The 22,981-nt window shown below is 52.9% G+C and overlaps 1 protein-coding gene across 7 annotated transcripts in view; it reads left to right on the forward strand.

The window, feature by feature from the left end:
- The window catches only part of LTBP2 (latent transforming growth factor beta binding protein 2), a 143,554-nt gene that overhangs the window by 96,054 nt on the left and 24,519 nt on the right, over window positions 1–22,981 (forward strand). For 3 of the 7 annotated variants that reach the window (XM_039533759.1, XM_039533760.1, XM_039533754.1), the window contains 11 exons: window positions 4,467–4,541; window positions 12,974–13,096; window positions 14,038–14,202; window positions 15,331–15,525; window positions 16,237–16,256; window positions 17,701–17,740; window positions 18,430–18,519; window positions 20,124–20,249; window positions 20,997–21,125; window positions 21,976–22,095; window positions 22,791–22,910. In XM_039533759.1, coding sequence (XP_039389693.1) covers window positions 4,467–4,541; window positions 12,974–13,096; window positions 14,038–14,202; window positions 15,331–15,525; window positions 16,237–16,256; window positions 17,701–17,740; window positions 18,430–18,519; window positions 20,124–20,249; window positions 20,997–21,125; window positions 21,976–22,095; window positions 22,791–22,910 — 1,203 coding nt within the window. The remainder of the gene's footprint in view (window positions 1–4,466; window positions 4,542–12,973; window positions 13,097–14,037; window positions 14,203–15,330; window positions 15,526–16,236; window positions 16,257–17,700; window positions 17,741–18,429; window positions 18,520–20,123; window positions 20,250–20,996; window positions 21,126–21,975; window positions 22,096–22,790; window positions 22,911–22,981) is intronic. The other 4 variants (XM_039533756.1, XM_039533755.1, XM_039533758.1 and 1 more) reach the window with 4 other exon arrangements.

Here is a 22,981-nt window from a genome sequence, read left to right on the forward strand (position 1 = left end):
TCCTGCAGCCATAGGGTCTCATTGCTTTGCGACCATATCCTGATAGAAAGAGAGCAGCCTCCATACCCAATATTTCAGACATCGTGTCTTGGTTCCCCTTGGTGCAGAGATCTGCTCATGTTACACTACAGTTGCTCTTTCAATGAACTTGGGTTACTTTGCAAAATTAATCTGTTTGTCTACAGTCTGACCATTAACTCAGAGAGTGTTAGGTAGGGCCCAGGATGATCTTCTGCCCAAGCCCTGAATAACACTTGCTGTTGTGCTATTTTTTTACCCATGTTAGGGTCCTTTTATGGCCATTTTCACAGTCCACTGCCTTGTAGGTTGTCTCAGATTTGTCCCTTATTTATTCTTGGCATCCACAATGTGCTAGGTGCCTCCCAGGCCCTATGGACAGACATGTTCCCTGCCACAAAGAACTTGCAGACCTGATACTACAAGGAAGAGCTACAAGTGCTAGATGGGGGAATAGGAGGCTGGGCGGATGAGGGGTGTCAGGATACAGCCATATGGTTACTTAGTTGTTACGCACACATTTTGTTCCAAAACATATTCCACAATATGTGGGGAAACAATTCCTCACCCCACAAAAATCTCTTTCCAGGACAAAGTGCCCCTTTAACCACTTCCCACCCCAGCCTGGCTCCCTCCCCAGCTCCTCCCACTCCCTGAAGTTCACTTTCATTCACTCCAAAACACGGTGCCTGAATTGGGCCTCTTTGGAATTTATTGGCTGGATTGTACTCGCCTATAAAAAGTTTGAGAAATTTAATTATGTAGGTTATGGACCATTTTTAAACCCACAAAACTATTTTAAGACACTATTTAAAATTCTGTGTAGTGAGAGTGAGTGAGTCAGGAAATCATGTGCAGCCAGAGCAGAGAGCTCCTTGTAAAAAGGGGGGAAGGTAATAAATGTCCCCTCAGCTGTTATTTCAGCATCTCGTCGGGGCCTGTGTCATTCCTTCCATTTCCCTTGTCACGTGCGACTGGACAGTCCAAGCAGGGGACCGGAGACATCACAGAGGTGGAGAGACAACTGATTGCAGGTGTTGTAACTGTGCTGCTTTGCTGGCACTTGTCAATGGCAGAAGCAACCAACTGGAAAATGTGGCAGGTACTCTCTGCCTGGTCTGGATGCTCTCTGCCATTTTTCTGCCCTGAGAATCTTCAGACTTGTAGCGCAGGCAGTCTGGGGGCATCTTCTCAGGTCTGAGTTGCAGGCTCCTTAACTAGAGTTGTTGTATCTAGGAGCTGCCTGTTAATTGTGCTACCCGTTTGCTTGGGGGCACTGAGGCTGTTTTCAAGGTAAATTTCCCGATAAGGAGCAAGAGGCATATGCATGAGAATAGAAATGTGTGGGGAGCCCTAGGCCTGGTGGCCTGTCCTCCCTCCTGTTTCCACTTAGGCCGTATACTTACATGATGAATCACTGGCTCCAAGGTTATGATTCATTGGGGGTGAATGATGGTGGGACTGTAGCTTACACACCCGCACTTGAGACCTTTGAGATCCAATAGTAACTTATTTCATAAGGTAAAAAACATTTGTTTGTCAGTGGGAGGTTGGCCAGCCTGTTTGTGTCCAGGACGGATGGAGTAATTCCTCATTGTGCTGTATGAAATTCACACTAGGTGCACAAGTGTATCTACTGCTCCTATACATTAAAAGGCCAGCTTTGTATGGAGACCAACTCTGCAGGAGATGGCACATATAGGGCTGAGCTTGCTGCATGAATGCTCCTAGGGGTGAAGTGGGTTCTTTGCATGTCTCCTGAGTCTGACTGTTCTAAGCCCCTGTCTGTGGCATGGTCTGTGTCGTGCCTCTCTTTACATTTCTTATTCTGCGAGGTCCAGGGAAGACACTAGAATCAGAAACTGAATCAGAGAGGGAGAGTAAGGTTTGCAAGGTCACACAGTGAGTCAGGGACACAGCTGGGAACACAAGTGGACACCTGATGCCCCGTCCCCACTGCTCTACCCAGTAGATGACAAGGCTTCCCAGTGTGTAGGGACCTTCCTTCTGCTGACCCTAACCCCCAATGGCATGATAGGAGAATGATCATTGAGTTGTATGCACTCTGTTAATTTTCTTAGCCAGTCTAATCTCTGACTTGTAGATTTCACTCACCTATGGTTGCCCAACATGAGTGACATTGTTGACATATTTTACTGGGAGGTGTTGTCAACAGGCCCAGGTTCATAGCTCTGGTTTGTGCCCCCTCTGGATGAGCCTGGCATGTACAACTCTTCATGCAGGATCCTGCGCCTCTCTGAAGGTGTTAGGGGAACAGCAGGAGTTAGAGCCTTCCATGTGACATTAGTGATAACCAGGTCCTGCTTCCGGGAAGAGATGTTGATGGGGGTGTTTGTTTGTGGGTGACGACACTGCTCCAGAGAGGTGACCATGTGAAGAGATTGGGCTCTTCCCTTTGGGACTCAGCATCAAACTATCCTTCATGCTCCCCACAAAGGGGATCTCTAAGCACCAGCACATGCCTGCGAGTTGGTAGCCTTACAGTTACTTGGGTTTGGAAACCAATTGATAGAAATCTGGGGGATAGCCAGATAGGCCGAGACCAAGGTCACAGAGGGTACCCACACACCATGGAGGTAGGTAGGGGCTGCTTCAGACCACCCAAAACTCATGTCACACTGGAGGCGTAGGTCAGAACTAAGCCTGGTTGGTTGTTGTGGTAAGAAAAGGGGAACGTCTTTATGTTAGGATTTCTTTTGAAAAGGAAAGGCATGGCCCAGAACATGTGAATTACTGTTAAAGCTGTTTGTCATGGGGACAGTATGAGAAATGTCAACTGACTGCCCTTTATTTTACAATAAAACTTGTTTAAACCCTTCTGATAATATTTCATAATCATTTAAAACCATGTAAAAATCCATCCAGACTCCAGCATGCTGCACGTAGCGCCTGGTTTGGGAAAGTTCTGGGAGGAGTCTGGATTCTCAGCAGACCGTCTGGGGTGACGAAGACCAGGGAAATATTTTCAAAAGCACCTAAGTCCCATTTTCAAAAGGCAGTTTGCATTGAGGAACCTTCGTTTCATTGAAAGTCAATGGGATTTGGGCTCCTAAGCCACTTGGGCATTTTTGAAAATGTTACCTGTGGGCTTGTTGTGAAACCCCCTTCAAAGCCATGACTTTTGTCACATTCAGCCTTACTCCTAACCCTGCCCATGGCCTGCAGGTGTTAAAGGAGAATTGTTTAACCACTCAGCATGGCTGGCAGTTAGAGGACAAACCTCTGAAGGGATCAACTAACACTTGGAAACGCTACATGGTGAAGTTGGGTCTCTGAAACAGCTGCTTTTGGGCCACTTCCATTCTCCATCCTGCTCCCCATCCTGCCCCAGGAGGCCGGCTGTGGTGGGTTAGTGTGGGACAACCCAACGTGATCCTGTGCAGTATGTTTTATGGACTCTTTGGGTCAGGCTTTCGGAAGTGTGCAGTATCCATTTAGGCCAAAAATAAGTCACCAGATCTTTAAAAGAGCCCAGTATGTTGGGTTTTGAATTCTTTGGAAAATCTAACCACAAATCTCACAATAGGAGGTGCTGAGAAGTTCTGAAAAATGTCCTTCTTTAGGCATCTAAATGGGAGCTGAGCTCTTATGAAAATCTGACCCTAATTGTGGGTGCTGAGCAGTGGGCAGTCCAGCCATGAGGTCTCTTGAAAATCTGTCCCAATCTGTGTGATGTATTTCTGATGCATTGATCACCATGAGCTGCAAGTGCCTTTAATATAGACTGTGTAGCCTAGACTGATTTATAGATTTCACACCAAGCACTATACCATCAATGACAGAAAATAAGGGCATCTGGCCACCATTCTATAGGCCCTTCACTTGCAGAACTGCTTTTGAAGTCATTGGCAGTATATGCTCAGAGTGCTGGCAGGATTCAGTCCGTCGTATAGTGAATACATTGAAACAGCTGATTGAGAAGCCAGTAATGGTGAGGGAGGGAAAACTAAAGTAGTAAGCAAGGGATAGAAACATCTGAAAGGGAGATTTGAAAAAGGGTGGAGTTGATAGTGCAGGAGGCAGTTCCAGATGGCAGCGGCTGCAGAGGAGAAGGCTCTCATGCCAGCAGCAGAGACACTGAGTGTAGGGATGGAGAGAAAGCCAGTGGAGTAGCAGAGGGTGTGGAAGAAGGGGCTCTGAGGTGTGTCAGGAATGTCTCCTGCTCCACTGTGGGACCACCGCTGAGCAGTTCAGCAGCATGAGTGTGAGCTGTGTTTCTGGTGCACATAGCTAGTGGTGTGGTGGTAGTGACAGGGGACTTATTGACAGAGGAGTTGGCAGAAAAAGAAAAGGCAGGGTCAGGAGTACACGAAGCTCATGGGCTGGTGAGCGTAAAGGAGAGACTGGAGTCAAGGAGAGAGAAAGAGAAGATGGGGTTGTGGAGTTTAGCCCTAGTCCCTAAGCTTCCAAACTGTTTGTCGCCCTAGCTCATCCAGTGATTGAAAACAGACAGGTGGAGTGTCCCCAGGGATACAAGAGGCTGAATCGGAGCCACTGTCAAGGTAAGGATGCCACTTCGATCCCTTTACTCTGCCTGATAAGGAGTCTGAGAATAATCATTCCTGTGTGTAAAATGGGTTCACTTCCTGCCAGGGGCGGCTCTACAAATTTGGCCGCCCCAAGCAATCATGCCCGGAGGGCCGCCCGAGCCGCGGGGCAGCGGGACCTGCACGGGGGCATGACTGGAGGTCTGGTCGCGGCGCTCGGGCTGGGCCTCCGCAGCGCGCGGGCGGGCGGCGCTGGTGGGCGGCTCTGGTTGAGCTGCGCGCGGTCCATGGGAGCGGGAGGTCCCCAGCCCGCGCGCGGACGCCAGCGAGCCGTCGCCTGCCCCCTGCGGCAGGTCGTCCGGTCCGTCGCTCGGTGACCCTCCGCTCAGGCACAGCGCGGCAGCCCCACCGCCACCCTGCCGCCCCCCCCCTGGGAAAGCCCCAGCCGCTTGCCTGCTGGGCTGCCCGCTTCCTGCCCTGGGGCCAGCCTACTGGGAATGTTACAGTTACAGAACCCTGAGCCTTAAAGTGTGAAAGTAACTAGCTACATTCCACTAACTATACAGAAAAATGGCATGTCCCTGACAGCTCAGGCTGTTTCATAGCAATACCAATCAAATTCCCCAGATAACAGTCTTATCTCTGACCCATGAGACCCACAAGATTCTCCCAGCATGTGCGTGCATCAGTGATGTGCATCTCTAAGTTCAGCATGTACTTAGCGGTGTTAAAAACAAATGATCTGTATATTTCCAGTAGCCTGAAGCAACTTTAACTGCAAGTTACTAGTGATTTTTTTTGTGTGTGTGTGGGGGGGAGAGTGAGTTTGGGTTTTTCGAGAGAAGTGGTGAAAGTGAGTTGGCTTGAAAATCTGTCTGCACCAAGTACATAAACTTTATACTCTGCCAGGCTCCTCAGAGTCTGCCTTGCTCCAGGGTGGGGCCTGTCTCTGCACCTTTCAACCCCAGAGTGTCCTCTGCCCCACATCGGGGGGGTGCTGTGTCTGGGTCATTCAACCCAGGGGTCCCCTCTGCCCCATTGGGGAGTATCTTATGTGGGCCATTCACCCTGGAGTTTCCTCTGCCCCACATTGAAGGGTGTCTATGTGTGGGCCAATCACCCCAGGAGTCCACTCTGCCCCACATGGGGCTGGGGATGGCGGGGGATTCCTGTGTCTGTCCCATTCATCTGCTCCACCTGAGGAGGGTGGCTTTTCCCCTGTTCCTCATTGGGGAATATCTGACATTTTTCCAGCCGTACAGTCTATGTTTTCTGTGCAGTGATTGGGAGCTGGAATTTCTTGGTCACATTGTCATGATTCCTGATAAGCCATGAGGTGTCCCTTAGAGGATGCTGTCTGAGCCTGCCCAGGCAAGCTCATGGCATGCAGTCCAGTGACTTGTCTCCTCTAGCAGGGACTTTCCATCTCACTGAGTTAAGTAATGAGTCACTTGAGAGCTTCCCCATGTTGTCCTAGAGGAGAATGGTCACCAGCACAGTGGCCTTGATTCCCTGTGACAATCATTGTAGGGCTAGTGTCAGGGCTCTGTGCTGACCCCCTGTGTGGCTCCTGACATGGGGACGTGTTGGGAGAGAGAGAGATGTGGCCATGAGTGCTCTGCCTCCCTAGTGACCTTTCTGAGCCTGGCAGGAGACGCACTGTCCTGCAGATGCCTTGGTGCCTTGAGGTGCCATACACTTACATTCCCATGTCCTTGCTGTGGCCATGGGACATGTGTCTGGGAGCCCAGTGCTAATTCAGGACCTGAGTTCAAAGGCAAAGAGAGCAATTTCGCTAATAGAATGTTGGAGAAGGATCTCATGGGTGACATGGGGTCCTTCCCAGCAGAGATGGAAGAGGAAGTGGGATGATGAATGAGAGCTGCTGGATGTTCTCCAGGCCTTTGTCTATAGGATGGAGCCTAGCTGAGAGGGAGCCAACAGGCTGAGAGATCTACTCAGGGCTGGCTCCAGGCACCAGCTTATCAAGCAGGTGCTTGGGGTGGCAACTCTGGAGTGGGGCGGCACTTTCAGGGATTCGGCAGCAATTTGGGGGAGGGTCCCTCACTCCCGCTCGGAGCGAAGGACCTCCCGCTGAATTGCCGCAGATCACGATTGCGATCGCGGCTTTTTTTTTTTTTTTCTCCCGGCTGCTTGGGGCAGCAAAACCCTGGGAGCCAGCCCTGGATCTACTGAGCTTTGGGTTTTATTAAAGCATTAATGAGACATGTCAGCAGGGCCCAAGCAGGAGTTGAGGGGGCCTCAGGGAGCCCTCCTGCCACAGCTCTGTATGGCTGGCCAGGAGGCCAGCATGGGTTACTCCTGTGCCCCCACTGCAGAGAAGCAAACCACCCAGCTCCCTTTGCAAGGATGCCTCCTTGCCTCTGCTTACTAAATACCAGAGAACAGCCTTGCAGCATCAGCACTGTTACAGAGGCCAGATAGAGAGTGGCTGGAAGTTCAAGCACCAATTGGTTTGAACTCCAGCAATCCAGCTGATCCCAGGAAATGCTGTCCCTCTGGAACTGAGTTTGGCTGTGCAGCACAAATCCTCCAGAGCTAATAGCTGGGAGCTGCAGCATCTCCAGTGGATTTGCTGATTGCCACTGATTAATGACAACCCAGGGGCTCAGCTCCACTTCTGTTAATGAGAACAGCACAGGTACTGGAGAGGCCACCTCCTGATGCTCCCGGCACCCAGCCATTCAGCAACAGGGACAGTGGCACCCAGCTGCTAAGCACGGGGCAGAGATTGTCATGGAAACTGGTGGCTGGTGCTGGGTAGGGGAAGAAGATGGGGATCCCTCCCCCAGCTGGGCTGCATCCTGCGGCTGTTAACTGAAAATGCACAGGGGGACTGGGCAACATGTAATCACTAGGACTCAGAAACCCCAAGCAGTCTGGTGAAGGTGTCAGTGCCAAACCCAGGACCTTGCTTCAGGACAATGTGTGTGACATGTAGGGTGACCAGACAGCAAGTGTGAAAAATTGTGTGTGTGTGTGGGGGGGGGTAATAGGGTCCTATATAAGACAAAGCCCCTAGTATTGGGACATGTGGTCACCCTAGTGACATGCATGAGTCATGGAACACAGCATCTCCAACTCGGGTCTGGTTTCCTCTTCAGACACTGACCATGTCGGCCCCTCAGTAGACTCACTAGGGCCTTTGTATTATGTGCTCCCCTTTCCCTGTGCACCTGAGGTTATTACTGAGACGCACCAACAGGCATAAGAACCAGCTATGTGCAGAATGGAAGAAATGGCTGGGCTGCTCGTGATTCTGGGTTTGTGGGCTCCCCTTCCCTCAAGGCACTGTGTCATGGGTCCAGCCACACCCCTGACTGGGCGTGGGCAAGGATGGGTAGTGTACAGCTGGCAATGCTGCTTCCGTGTCACTTGGAGATTCCCATACGGTGGGACTCCTCAGTTGCCCACTTTGGGCAGCTTTACTGCACTGACAGAAACGCGAGGGGGCTGGAGCAGGGGATGGAATCTAGCCCTCTGGTTTAAATTAGATGCACAAAGCTCAGTCCCGACTGCCAGTAAGAACATAAGAACAGCCATATTGAGTCAGACCAAAGGTCCATCTCGCTCAGTATCCTGGTTGCTGACAGTGGCCAATGCCAGGTGCCCCAGAGGGAATGAACAGAACAGGTAATCATCTAGTGATCCATCCCCTGTTGCCCATTCCCAGCCTCTGGCAAACATAGGCAAGGGACATCATCCCTGCCCATCCTGGCTAATAGCCATTGATGGACCTATCCTCCATGAATTTTTCTAGTTCTTTTAAAAACCATGTTATAATCTTGGCCTTCACAACATCCTCTGGCAAGGAATTCCACAGGCTGACTGTGCGTTGTGTGAAGAAATACTTCCTTTTGTTGGTTTTGAATCTGCTGCCTATTAATTTCATTTGGTGACCCCTAGTTCTTGTGTTATGAGAAGGAGTAAATAACACTTTCTTATTAACTTTGTCCACATCAGTCAAGATTTTATAGACCTCTGTCATATCCCCCCTTAGTCATTGCTTTTCCAAACTGAAAAAGTCCCAGTCTTGTTAATCTCTCCTCATATGGAAGCCGTTCCAAACCCCTAATCATTTTTGTTGCCTTTTTCTGAACCTTTTCCAATTCCAATATATCTTTTTTGAGATGGGACAACCACATCTGCACGCAGTATTCAAGATGTAGGCATATCATGGATTTATATAGCATCAATATGATATTTTCTGTCTTATTCTCTATCCCTTTCTTAATGATTCCCAACATTCTGTTTGCTTTTTTGACTGCCACTGCACATTGAGTGGATGTTTTCAAAGAACTATCTACAATGATCTCTTTTTTGAGTGGTAACAGCTAATTTAGACCCCATCATTTTACCTGTATAATTGGGGTTATGTTTTTCAGCATGCATTACTTTGCCTTTATCAACACTGAATTTCATCTGCCATTTTGTTGCCCAGTCACCCAGTTTTCTGAGATCCTTTTGTAGCTCTTCGCAGTCTGCTTTAGCCTCAACTGTCTTGAGCAATTTTCTATCATCTGCAAATTTTGCCATCTCACTGTTTAGCCCTTTTTCCAGATCATTTATGAATATGTAATTTGTGCTGCTTGTTACTATAATTCCTTTTATCCCTCTGCTCATTCAGACTCCAGGCAAGTCAGATCCATTCAGTGCCTCAGGCTGACAAGTTAGATGAGTGCTGCTGGTGTATGACAGAGATAAGCCCTGTAGCCTTTGTAAGGGATAGATACACTAAGCCTCAGCCCTGGATGGGGTTTGCACCATATTTGGGGTTTGGTCCCCACTGCATCAAGCATCTGACCTGGACAGAGATCCCCAGCTTGCTTGGAGTCTGGGCCTCTGGTTCTACATATCACGAATCTCTGTTCCTGACTCAGTAACGGGGTGCTACATAGCATGGCTCTATCCCTGCCATCTCTCTCGCCAGCAGAGGGACAGGAGTGGCAGAGGGGAGGATGGGCATAGTGGGTCAGGTGCCTGGCAATATGCATAGGTTTTCCATCATCCTGGGATGGGAAGTCATTTCTGATCACGTGAGGACAGAGGGGTAGGAAATGTCTCTTGGGTTGGACCTCTCCTGTCCCCTGGCATGCTTGGTTGTTCCTCTCTGTGGTTCTGGTTTCCATTCTGAGGAACCTTAGCTTTCCATTGGAAGAAGGCCTGCTGTGCTTTGCAAGCTGCTGTGGTGAGATATTCACCAGTGAGAGGGCTTGGTTTGGCACCTCCATCTATCTAGCCAGGGTGGTTTGTGATCTGTAGGATTTTCTCCAGGGATTTGACTGTGTCACTGTGGTATCTAGCCCTGGGAAAGCTACTCCTCATCTCCATCCTCTCCTGGAATGAAGGATCCAGGGCGCTGATTAAGATGTGTGCACCAGACGAGCACGTCCATACCTTGTATCTCCAGTCGCAAGAGCTGCATGAGCCCCCAGTTACCCCCTGTGAAATGTCCCACACCCCTGGCCCATGACCCCTCTTCCCTGAACATGGCTGAACAGGGACACCTGGGGAAGTTTCCCATTTAGAAATTATTACACCTGGCAAAGATGGGGAGGCAAACTGCTGCTGCAGACAGGTCCATTTGGGTACCATATGCTGGACCCTAGGTTTATTCCATTTCACTATAATGCTCAATGCAGCTAATCCTCGGCTCTGCTTCAGTGTGCCATGCTCAAAGGGTGAAAAGCACCGGCTGGCATCTTCCGCGCAGTGAAGAGGATGCTGGGTCTGTCTGAAGCCTGCATTGGGGACTCTCTGCAGCAGGGGAATCTTCTCTTGCCTGCTGTGGGCCATGTGACCGGCTGGGAGGTTACTCAGTTATTAGGTCTCTATTGGATGGGAACTGTGAGGAGCTGTGGGAACAGCAAGGAAATGATGCTTGTCTGTCCTGCTGCACTGGTGGTGGTGATAACAAGTACTTAGCCAGCATTCCTGAGAGCTTCCGGCCCCCTGTCAGTAACTTATGAATGGCCCAGAGGGGAGAGGGAATTTGCTTGAGGTCACACACTGCATCAGTGGCAGAGCCATGGCTCATACTTGGGAGCTGCTAGCTCTCCCACGTGTATCCCCAGAACCAGCTGCACCAGTGACAAGCTGGAGACATGCCTTCCACTCCTCCGACTGATGCAGGGCTGTCAGTGCAAGGGCAGGTTCCCCCAGTCCTTGCTGTGCACCGGCACTCTTTGATTCCTGACGATGCATCCTTTGCAGACAGTGCCCCAGTCTGGCCATGCAGGGCATTTGATTGAAAGGAAGGAGACTTACTCATGAGTCAAGTCCTGCCAAGCCTCAGTCTGAGAGCTTTAAAAATGACTTTGCCAGGATAGCCTTGTGAGATGCAACATCTGGTGTCCACGAGGATCCCAGAGTAGAGCAATCATTCGAGCCATCTATGCAGCTGAACCTAACAGGCCGTGCGCAGCAGATGTGGGATTACAGTCATCACAAAGGTTCCTGTGAAGCAGTTTGCAATACAAGCGTCCTACGGGACACTGGACTAGCTGAGACCAGTGTGCTGATGCTGTACAGCAAAGGTGCGATGTGGGACTTGAGGGACTTAGAGGCCTGATCCAGTAGAACAAGTAAGATGCCAGACTAACAGTACCAGTTGCCTGATCTGATAGAGCAGGAAGAGGGGCCAGTAACTTTCCCAGTCATTCCTTTCCATTAGCTTATTTTGGAGATTTTGGCTAAAGAACAATTGAATCTGAAGGCAGCTGTAGGGAGAAACAAAGGGGATATAGCCAGGGCAGGAGGCAGGAAGCAGACTGCAGGTGAACTTGGCTAGGAGACAGGCAAGGCAGAACTCTGGGACAGAGGGGAGGAGGTTTTCGAAAAGTCTGGAATCTCCTGACACATTATTGTACCCACCTGGGGCTCAGCTAGCAAAGGCAGGCTCCCAAATTCCTCCCTAACCCATTGCATGCTGTACAGCTTCCACATCTGGATAGCTCATGGTGACTGGACCCAGCTGGATGAATCTGGAGCATCAGCAGCAGGGAGGGAGAGAGGCGAGGCTAGTGAGACATTCTGGGTTGGCTGTTTGCTCTTGACACCCCTTTTGCAGGTTAACACGGCCCATGGGACAAGGTATACTTAACCCTGCCTCGGTGTGGGAGGGGGACTAGATGGCCTGCTGAGGTCCCTGCCAGCCAGGTCAGGCCCCTAGAGAAAGCATCAGCTTGAGAGCACTTTGCAGAGTCAGGTGACCTTGCGATACAGGACACTGCCACTGTCCCTACCAACAACCTAGCTGGGCATCAGTGTCAGCAATGGCAGGTATAAGCCCCTCAGGGCCTGGAGCTGACTGTCCCAGGCTGTGTCCCGCGCTGTGACTGCAGAAAGAGCCAGGCCACAGTGAGATTGTTTCATACTGTTTTGGAAATTGAACAATTGGAAATCTCAGAGGGCACAATCCATACAGTCAGTGCCTTGAGGGGCCCTGCCAGGTCCTGGCCTCGCACTGATGTAGGGTCCCTTCCCCTAAAAGCCTAGTGCTTGTTGATGGGAAAGTATGAGAGATCCCCGCAGGATTCTGCTGGGCCTGGAGTGGAATCCTGTGCCCGGGGACTGAGGGGACATTCTCAGCTGACAGCATCCAGGACGGGATGTAGTGTCTCAGGAATTTCTGGAGAGGGCCAGGTAGTACAACAGTGCCTTGTCCTCGCCCCTTCCGTCTGAGGCTCCTGAAGGCTGAGCACATTGGACCCATTATCAGTGGGACAGAAATGTTAGGTGAGAACATGGGAAGCCAAATGCTACCTGCAAAATTCCCCTCCCCTGTCTAGCTACAGAGAGAGACTCCCCAGCTCTCCCATGCTGCTAGGTATCGGGGCCTTTGCTAATTCTCATTTTCTAGCAGTGTGGGAGTCAGCAGGTCTCTGGCCAGGGCACTCTAGGCAAACACTGATCTCAGTCACTCTAGGCTCCTGGTGCAGCCCACCCCCAGCAGCTCCTCACGCTAGACCTTCCCCAGCCTGTATGTGGGGAAACCCCATGGGAATTTACTCTGGTGACTCTTGCTGTCACCTCTCAACTGTGTTTCAGGAAGGTAAAGACTTCTGCTGTTTGCTGGTTGCATGGGGGTCAGTATCCGCCCATGGGGTGGGGTGGGGGCTGGGAATGGCCTCAGAGAGAAGGTGCTGCTTGTGGGGCTGTTGGACACGGTTTGATTTGTCAATTTGCTGTTCAGTTTGCTGTTTCCTGCCCTTCTCTTTGCTTGTCCCAACCGGGCTATGGGAAGGGAGCACCGGCGATTTGGCTACATAGCAATAGGGGACATTACAGGTCCCTGCCCTGTTGAATTGCAGCCCCTTCCCTTTCCTGCTGCAGTTCCCCCTGCCATGTGTTGCTGTCGCTGACTCAAGTTAATGGGCAGGCCCAGGGCACTGTGGATGATTCTGTTCTCTGCTTCCACCCTGTAGATATCAACGAGTGCCTGATGCTTGGCCTGTGTAAAGATGCCGAATGTGTGAACACCCGCGGCAGTTTCCTCTGCACCTGCAAACCTGGGACCATGCTGGACCCATCCCGCAGTCGCTGTGTCTGTAAGTGCTCAGGAGACCAAGCCCTGCATGGCTGCCTGGAAGCAGCTATGCAGGGTCCCCAGTGACATCCCCCAAAGTTTCCTTGGAACTGTGAGCAGGAACCAGCAGATCATGAGCCAGATGGAAACAAGATATCACGCGTCAGTGTGTCCCTGTGTGTGCCAGTGTGTCCCTATGCCTTGAGAGTGTGTATGGGTGGGCAGTGTGAGATCCTGTGTGCGTGCATTCATGCCCTTGCATGATGTGTGTGCATGGATGTGTACCCATTTGTCCCAGCGCTCTCCTCATACAGGGCCGTGGGGCTCAGCTCCCATGGGATTCTCACTTCCCTTTCTTGTTCACATTGGGTTGTTGAGTGTGTAACTGAGTCGACATGACGGTAGTGCTATGGCAGAGCATGCAGGAGATAGAGAGCCTGCACCTAGCTTCTGCAGAGACTGCCGTGAAAGCAGTGACCTCTCCCCAGGGGTGCAGTTGTGGGGAAGGGGGTTGAGAGCACCTGCACTGGAGTATCTGGAGTCGAAATAGAAGCCCATCTCTTCCATGCCATTTCTGTTAGATTTTCCCACTCCACTGAGGTCCTAGGGCTGAATGCCCAAGCAGGTGTAGGCTGGGGAGAGAGATACTATGGAAACCACAGCTTCCGGGTGAGGGGCCTGCAGCTCTACACCAAAGTCCTCATCAGCCAGTGGCAAAGGTGGCGTGGTGTGAGCGGGGGTGCCAACTTGTAGGGGCAGCGTGGAGACCATGGGGCAGAAGCAGACCAGTGGGCAGATGGTGACTGTATTGTAGCAGAGGAGGGATGCAATGGGGCTGGTGACAGAGAGGCAGAACTGGGAAGGACCTTGAAGGCGATGACAGGAAGCACTTTTCCTTGACCCTTTGTGCCCAGCAGAAATGGCGGGTTGGCCTCCAACACTAACCCTGGGCTTGTGTTTCAGCGGATAAGGCGGTGTCCATGGAGCAGGGGCTGTGCTATCGCTCAGCAGCAGGAGGCGTCTGTGCCCTACCACTCGCCCAGAGCATCACCAAACAGATCTGCTGCTGCAGCCGTGTTGGCAAAGGATGGGGGAAGAATTGTGAGAAGTGTCCTATGCTCGGGTCAGGTGAGAGCTGTGCTCGCTGCCCAGCTGTGCCCAGTGTTCTAAGCCTGGAGCCTGGCCTTCACCTTACACCTTCCCCTGACTCCTCGGCCCAGAACCAACGCAGGCTCCTTGCCACATGCTGACGTGTTGGGAAGTGGGAGTGAACAGTCTATGGGGGACTGAGTGCAAGGGGACAGGCCAGGCTGGAGACTGTGATCTGTGTGGTTGCTTGCTAGGAGGCAGAGTGCACTAGCTGAGAGTGGCCTGCTGCTCTGGAGGCTGGAGTGGAGCAGAGCAGATTCCAAACCTGGAGGATCTGCAGCACGAGTGAGTGCATCTGAGCTTGGAGGTGGGGAAGTTCCTCGCCAGGCAGCCATCATGCAGCACTGCCCCAGAGGGAGACCACAGCCTTCCCCATGCCTGGGTTAGCCTGGCGCAGTCCCTTTCATCTCACTCTGCCTCCCCTAAGGTTAAAGTTTTATCCTCTCCTGAAGTGTCAGCCTCCAAGTGCCCCAACACACCAAGCAAGGATGGGTTTGGCTTTTACTGGTGTGTTAAGTACTAGAGAGACAAGCACAGAACCCCACAGGGCTGGGAATTCCTACACACACCCCTGGACTGGGTGGAAGGCATCTCTGGACATGTGCATCAAAGGGCCAAAGTACTAGAAGGTCCCCAGTGCCATGTGTAGCCCCCTCTGCCCATTATTTGGCTCTATCCTGTTGATGAAGTGGTAGCTGTCTTCAGAGGTGGGGGAGTGTTTCTTCAGTGCTCCCCCTGGCAGCTCTGAGCCAACAGAGAGATTCAGTCTCCAGTAGCTGTGAATGCTAACCTGTGTCCGTTACGAACTCACCCAGCTCTGGGAGCAGATTCTCTCTGCTGGAAACATCCACCCTTCACACCATGCTCTAGCATACGGTGGCTCAGACATGTTCTAACTATGGGACAGACCAGTATTTTAACTCTGATAGGCTGATGGATGGAGGATGTGTACACACACAAACGCACACCTGGCCATTCTCACCTGCATAGCAGAAGACAGCATCTTCAGTTCCTCCATTGGATCTTGCCAGGACAGCCTCATGTGCTTGCAACTGGTTTCTACTCCTTTCCCCGACATGTCAGCCTTGGCCTGTGTCTCCCTTGCAGAAGCCTTTAAGGAGATTTGCCCAGCGGGACATGGCTACACCTACTCCAGCTCCGATATCCGTCTGTCCATGAGAAAGGCGGAGGCAGAAGAGCTGCCATTCAGTTCAGAGGAGCAGGGGGAGAGCAGCGACCGGATGCCCACCTGGGCAGCAAAAAGGCTGCAGCTGCAGGAAGCCCTGAGTGGTGGAGTCACAGGTACGCTCCCCTGTGCTGGAACCTCAGCAGCAGAAGGTAGATTGGGATGTGATGCAACATTAGTAGCGGCTATGCACACAGGTGCCCTGGATGAATTCCCTCTTTCACCCTCAGGCTGTGCCTATCCCAGGGACTGTGATTCCAGCTGAACTGGACTCGGGTCAGCTCCAGAGCCATGCAAGTCTCTCTTGCCCCTGTATCCCAGTGGCATAGGGCATGGCCTTTTCAGAGCTCCCTGGCCCTCCTGGGCCTTGAGACAGGGGCAACCTTCGAGCTCCAGCCTCAGATCCTCCTGTGCTATCAGGTGCTGCTGCTGCCAGATGGCCAAAATGCCTCCACACTTGGAAGCTGATTCAGATGTGCACTGCTGAGCGGGACTCAGTGTGAATCCTGGCATGAGTATCCCTGGGTGGTTATCCCAGTGCACTCAGGCTGGGAATGCAAATCCAGAGAGGGGAGTGGCAGTTGTCACTGGAACCAGGGTCTGTTAGAATGTGAGTTCCCTGACAATGCTGGAGAGGAGCCAGGACTGAGGCAACTCAGCGTGCTAGGTTTGGAAGGACAAGTTCCCATCTTGTGCTGGGAGAAATGGGGGGCTCCTAGCCAGTGTCAGGGAAACAAGTGAGGTTAGTGCAGCCTGAGCTCTCTGAGGTATGTGGGGTGCTGATGTTTCTTGTTCTGAAATTCACCATGTGTTGTTTAATTTTCCAGGTCATTCTCCAGATAGTGAGGTGAGTCAAGCCCATGCTGCTGGCAGATGATGGGGTGGGGATATGTTTGTGATGAACTTCACTAGTGGGAAAGGGATCATTTAAAAAAGTAACCAGAGGGAAACACTGAATGTGTTGGAGTTGGAGTAATGAGGGGAAGTAGCTACTGATCCAGAAAGTGGTGGGTTTGCTGAGGTGCTGGAGGAGTTTAGAAAACACCTGGACAGCCAGGCATTTTCACTTACTGCAGATCAGCTGCAACATTGAAGTCCCAGCTGATGCTTTGGGCTTGGGAGCAGCTGACACCCCATTGTTGAGGGTTGGGAGAGAATGGTGCCCCCCCACCCCATGATAGGATTTTGGGGTTTGCCTCCTTGTGCCCTAAACATTTAGAAATAAAGCTTAAAGTAATCTGTGAAGGGAAAAATGGGGCTTGGGACTTCATTGTGTTGGCTTCTTTGGGATGGTTTGGTTTGGTTGTTTCAGTCTGACAGCAAATGTTCACGTCCAGTTTGTCTCCTTGGTGTGCTCCTATGGCCTGCATTGCCATAGTATCTGAGCAGCTCACAATCTTTAATGTATTCAGCCTCACTACACCACGGAGGGGATAGGGAACAGCTATTAGTCCCATTATACTGGTTCTTCACCAATGGAGAGATGAAGTGACACGGCCGAGGTCATGCATCTGGGGCAGTGCTGGGACTTGAACTCAGGTCCCCCTAGTCGTGAGCTAGCCCCCTGCTCCCAGTCATCCTTCCTCTCTAGTCGGGCTGGGAAGAGTCTCTGACTGGAGAATTAGTGAAATGATGACAGTCTGAAAGAGTGAAAGCCAAGCTATTGAGGGGGAAGGACTTTAGCCAGGCTAGAGGAATCTGCTTTGGTTTGTGTTAATGCGTGGTTAATGCCAATGACTAATTAACATCCTGAATAAGGCAGTCTTTTGCCAAAGAGTCAGTACTCTTGCCCTTTGAGTTGAGGATTCAGAGCTCACAGTAGGCATCCCCAAAACTTCCCAGAGGTCCTCCAGAAAAATCAAGAGAAACCACACTGACACTCTGGAGATTGTCCCTGGGAAAATCTCTGCCAAAGGATTGCCTGCCCAGTGCAGGTTCTGGAGCTCCTCACAAGATTAGCCAGGCTCCCATCTGGGGCACTAGGTAATGCAGATACCTGGCCCTGAGGTTTGTAGCTATGCAGTTGACCTGTGAAGGAGACTTGGAGGGAACTGAATGCAGAAATCTAAAAGGCGCCTGGGTAGGCATAATGCTTTGTATAGGGTCCAGCACATTGAGGCTCCAGCCATTCCACACACTAGCAGCCTCACCTGCCATTACAGTACCCTTAGTGTGAACCAGCAGCCAGGATGGGGCAGGAGGAAGCTCACCTCTCTCTTACCCCTTGGCTAAATACATCCCTGGGTGGTCTAGGCAGAGCCAAACTTTGTGTTTGTGTTTCTCACCCACAGGGCACTGCTGATGCCACCCAAGAACCTGCCCCACACCCAGGTGCGTAAGTGCCCAATTGGCTTGTGAATAAGCTGCAAATAGAGAAGAGAAAGGAGGACAGGGTTGGCCCAGCTGGCTGCTTCAGGCTATGCTGATAAACTTAGGGCCAGGGAAAGGCAGCTTTATTTCATAGGCACCTCCTAATCTCCTTCTGTGTTGCTCCAAATGGACTGTGCTGCACAGAATCGGCAGGCACTGCAGGAACAAGGCAGCCCCATGAGATGCAGGGCAGGGAGGGCCACACTCCATTTCATGTACTGGAAGGGCAGTTCCTCCAGCCTAGGGTTGGGGCTCTGTTATTGTCTGTCCACGTTCATGGTCTCTGCATGCTGGGCTCTGTAATGGGCACTACAGGGTGGGGAGAGGGGTGTTGGGTTGCAGAGGTCTGCACCCCCAACATGCAGTGGCAAGCTTGCTGGCTGTGAAATTTCTCTGCCATAACATGAGTGAGGCTGGATCACGTGACAACTGGTCTCATGATGTCATGTAGTATAACATTTGCAGCAACCTAGATGCTGGGCTCCGAGCTGGGGCTTGGCACCCACGCCTGCTGCTCTGCAGCCGATCCCTTGGTATTGTGAGGTGCTGGGACGTAGAGGTTGGGAGGTCATGGGCAGGGCTTAGGCTGACACTTGCTCCTGTGTCCGACTGTGATCCCAGGCTGGTGCTCACATCTCTTTCGTCTGCAGGGGTTGTAGTGGAGGAGACATTCCCTCGCCCTCCCTCCCAGCCAGGCCCAGAGGCTGCAGGGGAGAGCACTGCTGCAGCACAGACCACAGGTTCGTCAGCAGCTCTAAATGGGGTTTACCTGCCTCACCTGGCAGGCCCTAAAGAGAAATGTGACCCAGTCAAAACATGGAGCCCTCCCCACGCATGGATCCCTGGTATGCCCAACTCCGGCGGATCCCACCAGGCCTGGGTGCGTGCTGAAGGATCCAGGCAGATCCCAGTGGGTACAAGAGCAGATGCTTTGGCTTTCAGTGCCCTTCACTGTGTAATTTGTATAACACACAGCCTTGTCTGGATCACATGGAAGGGAAGCTTAGGATTCATGCTATGAATAAGCACAGCCCTTCATTGCTGCCCAGCCAGGCGCAGAGACCTGTCACCCAAGAGAGCCCTCTCTTTGATTCATGTGTTTAGCATAGGTCAGTGTCATTTCCCTGACATACAGCTCCTCCTGATGCGCACTGTGTCTGCTGTGACTGCCCAGGGCTACAGGGATGGAGGCGGTCCGCAGAATACGTGGGGCTAGCTGGATCGCTGCACTTTGAACAGCAGGGTCTCTGGGCAGAAGGGAGAGGGAAGGGCTCCCCGGGGAAGTGAAATCACAGAGGGGGTGGCAGTGACTCCCAAGGAAAGGGACTGGCAGGGTCTTGCTGGTGGCTTTGGCCCAATGCCTGCTGCAGTCAGAGTTGAGTCATCTGGAAATTGTGGTGGAGCGGGAAGTGTGTGGCTCCCAGGGGAGGCTTGTTTACTGCATGAATAATAGCAGCTCTGTTATTCTAGGGTTGTCTAAGTGTCTGGGAGCGCTGCCCCTGCTCGGGGCCAAAAGCACCCTCAGAAGAAACCCTGGCATAGGCACCTTACTGTGGAATGCGCCTCCCACAATAGCCTTTTGTTTGTGTGTGTTGGTTTGGTGATGGGATTGTTTCACTGTTGGGGCGTGTGCGGGACTCTGCTGGCCTCTCCATGCCCTTCCTGCATTCACTGCTGCTGAGCTGCTTCCTCTGGCTGCCCTGGGATTAGTGAGACCCGGCTGGAGGCAGCAGGAAAGGAAGCAGCATGTGAATGGCCCACACTGAGCTGGCACTAAAGCCCCTGTGACTGTGCCCGCCCTGCCTCCCTGCTCCCAGAGGCTGGTTCCAGGGCTGCACTGGCTCCTGGGGAGCCGCTTGCCTGCCCAGGCCCGATAGAGCCGGTTTGCTGTTTTCGTCCTAGCTCTCCATGGGCTTTCCCTGCTTTCCAACGCAGGGGCTGGGGCCGAGGTGTCCCAGCCTCCTGCTCTCGCTCAGCCCAGCTAGGAACCAGTAGAGACGATAGGCAGTGCCTAGCTGTGGGGCTCTGGAGCCTCAGGAAGCCACCCACGTCTGCCCCACTAGGCGCACTGACTCAGGCCATCCCACAGGTACTGGCCATTAGTGCTCCCTCCATTCTTGGGCATTGGGGGTCCATCCCTGTCGTCGTGGCTGGAGGCTGCTGAGGCCCAGCTCTGCCAGCTGTCTGAGGTGCAGGGGCCTCAGAGCTGTCTCCCATTCTGTCTGTGAAATGGGGGTGGTGCTAGTAACTGGGCGGGGGGCCGTGGAATAGGGAAATCCCTGTACTATATGCTGGGGGACTGGGGAGCAGGGGCCTGTGACTTCACCCTGACTGTCTCTCTCAGAAATCGATAGATGCGCCTCTGTACCTGATCTGTGTGGCCCAGGCACTTGTGTGAACCTGCCCGGCAGATACAGCTGCATGTGTGGCCCTGGCTATCGGCTGCATCCTGGCCTCCCTCGATGCATTGGTATGTCACTAGCTCTGATGTTTCTAAAGGGGACACTAGGGAGACAACGGCTATCACAAATCCTGGGGCATGTGGCGAGAGGCTGGCTCCTGAGCAGGGGTGGCTCTATGTTTTTTGCCGCCCCAAGCACGGCAGCCAGGCAGTCTTCGGCGGGATTCGGCGGCGTTTCTGCAGGTGAACTGACGGTCCCGCGTCTTCGGCACCTTCTGCCGAATTGCCGCCGAAGCTGCGGGACCGGCGGACCTCCCGCAGAAATGCTGCTGAAGGCCTCCTGACTCCTGCCCTCATGCCAACTGGCACGCTGCCCCCCACGGCTTGCCGCCCCAGGCACGCGCTTGGTGCACTGGTGCCTGGAGCTGCCCCTGCTCCTGAGCACAAAGCCTGGCCCCTTGCAGGGCACCAGCCCCGCTACCTTCCTCAGCAGAACAACCCTGTGGTCTGGGATCATTCTCTCTGTCCTGCTTCCCCAGTTTTAGTAGCCAGGGGAAGTTTGAAGGGCAGAATCATCCCTCTCCTCCATGTGTGACAATGCTGCCCTCCAGTGGTGGATGGCAGACAAACAGGGGCTTGTCCCATCTCTGCAGGGCCCTCATGTGTCATCAAGCAGGCTCCCTGGGGAGGGAAATGCTGAGTGTGGGAGGTGGGTCCCTTCAGGCCCTTGCTCATCCCATCTCCAGCATTGTCTGTAGGAAACGGGAGGGCTAATGGTATTGCCCGGGTGACCCTGTTCCTCTGCTCTGGACCCAGATGACGATGAGTGTATGAGAGATCCCTGCGCTGGGAAGGGTCACTGCATCAACAGTGTGGGCTCCTACTCCTGTCTCTGCTACCCGGGGTACACCCTGCTTGCCTCCCAGGGTACACAGACCTGTCAGGGTAAGTGATGCTCCAGCCGGCACACGCTCACAGCCCCAGGGGGCGCCTTGCCTGCAAGGTTCCTGTGTCCTCCCTTGGCTACATGTTTCCTGGATAATGGGGGTTCCAGCCTCCTCCTTCATATGGGCTTCCCCCTCCACTACTGCCCAAGCCTGCCCTAAGAGGACCCCCTCATGAGGGGCAGAGGAAGTTGCATTCTCCTTGCTTGTTCCCCCAGCCTCTTGCTGGGGCGGGGCAGTGAACAGTGCAGGCTGGGGAAGACTCTTCAGAAAAGAGTCAGTCAGCAAAGGCTTTTCCTCCAGAAAACCCCTCAGCTTGGGGCCTGTCTGACCCAGAGGCCAGTGGCGTGGAGCCCAACTAGCCCTGTATCCCCTGCCCTGTGTCCCAAGCACCCTCTCCGAGTATCTGGAGAGGGTAGGAGGCAGCTCGTCAGAACGTCACCCACTGGTAGCTGGCAAGCAGCCCTGCTTCTTGCTCCACTGCTGGTCTGGGCTCGTTATTAGCTGGGCCCTCTGCCCTGGCGCTGGCCCAAACTGCCTCCAGCCTGCTTTGGCATGTGGGGGTGACCAGCAGCAGCAAGGGGGGCTGGGGCATGGCAGAAAGGAGGTGTGAGTGACACAGGCCTGTGGGAACTCTGGCCATGAATACAGCCTGGCGCTGCCATTCCTCCTCATTGGCATGAGGGTAGAGGTTGGCTCTCAGAAGGGATTTGACTGAGGGGTGGGCAGTGACCATTCAGAGTGGGTTTGGGGCAAAGGGACAGGGAAGGCTCTGCACACAGGCAGAGCCACCTCTCTCACCCTTAGCTGAGGCCAGTTCCCTGACAGGACCTATCCTTGGGTGCTAATAGATCTGAATGAGTGTGAGCAGCCCAGCATGTGCCCGGGGGGGCAGTGCACCAACACACCTGGATCATATCACTGTGAGTGTGCCAGGGGCTACATCATGGGCCACACAGGACAGTGCGAAGGTGAGTTTGCTAACCTCCTCTACGCGAAGGGCTCCAGCCCCTTTGTGCAAACCTCAGCTCTCTGCTCCCCGCTCCCTCCAGATCTGCACTGAGGTACCTGCACCTTCTCACTTTGTCACTTCAGTCCCCTGACACAGTCTGCCTCCACTTGCCTGGGGGACTCCCCACCCCGCTGCGGGAGAGGGAAGCTGTCTCCCCAAGTTCATTCCCCTTCAGACTCTCACTCCCACCTCAGGCCCAGTGGGACCCATCCTGAGCCCCTTCTTCTGGCCTGGAAAGGGAATGCATTTTGTTCTTGGGCTGGTGCTAGTCTTTGGAGGTTTGGCGTCTGTCATTGCTTGCCCCTGTTTGAGCCCTGGGCTGGCAAGTACATTGCAGACATCATACTTTCAGCCAGCTGCATGTACATAGCATGTCACACTGATTGAAAATCAAAATGGGCATCCTAATAGGTGTGGGAACAGGCCACAGAGACAATGAATGACAACTGGGACTCGTGAGAACCTCCTTCTGAGCCCCAAACTCAATGCACCATCAAGCCCATCTGCTTGGAGTCACAGTCACTCTTACTTTGGCCAGAGCTGGCTGAGAAGGTTAGATGCAGCTGACTGTGGTCCCAGCTGTGAGGATGTTCTGGATAGGACTCGATCTGTCTCTCTTTTCCTGGAGTCTGAAAGCAGGGGGTCTCTTTGCAGACATTGATGAGTGTGCTGACCCTAGCACCTGCCCCAGAGGGAGATGTGTCAATGCACTGGGCTCCTATGAGTGTCTCAGCTGTGCAGCCGGTTACCAGCCGATGAATGGAAGATGCGTTGGTAAGGAAGCGAGAGCTGTTCCCCCCCCAAGACCCCTCCCCACCTTGTGGAAACTCCCTCTTGCGTGGCAG

Source organism: Mauremys reevesii, linkage group 4, assembly GCF_016161935.1.
Source record: "Mauremys reevesii isolate NIE-2019 linkage group 4, ASM1616193v1, whole genome shotgun sequence".
NCBI lineage: Eukaryota > Metazoa > Chordata > Testudines > Geoemydidae > Mauremys > Mauremys reevesii.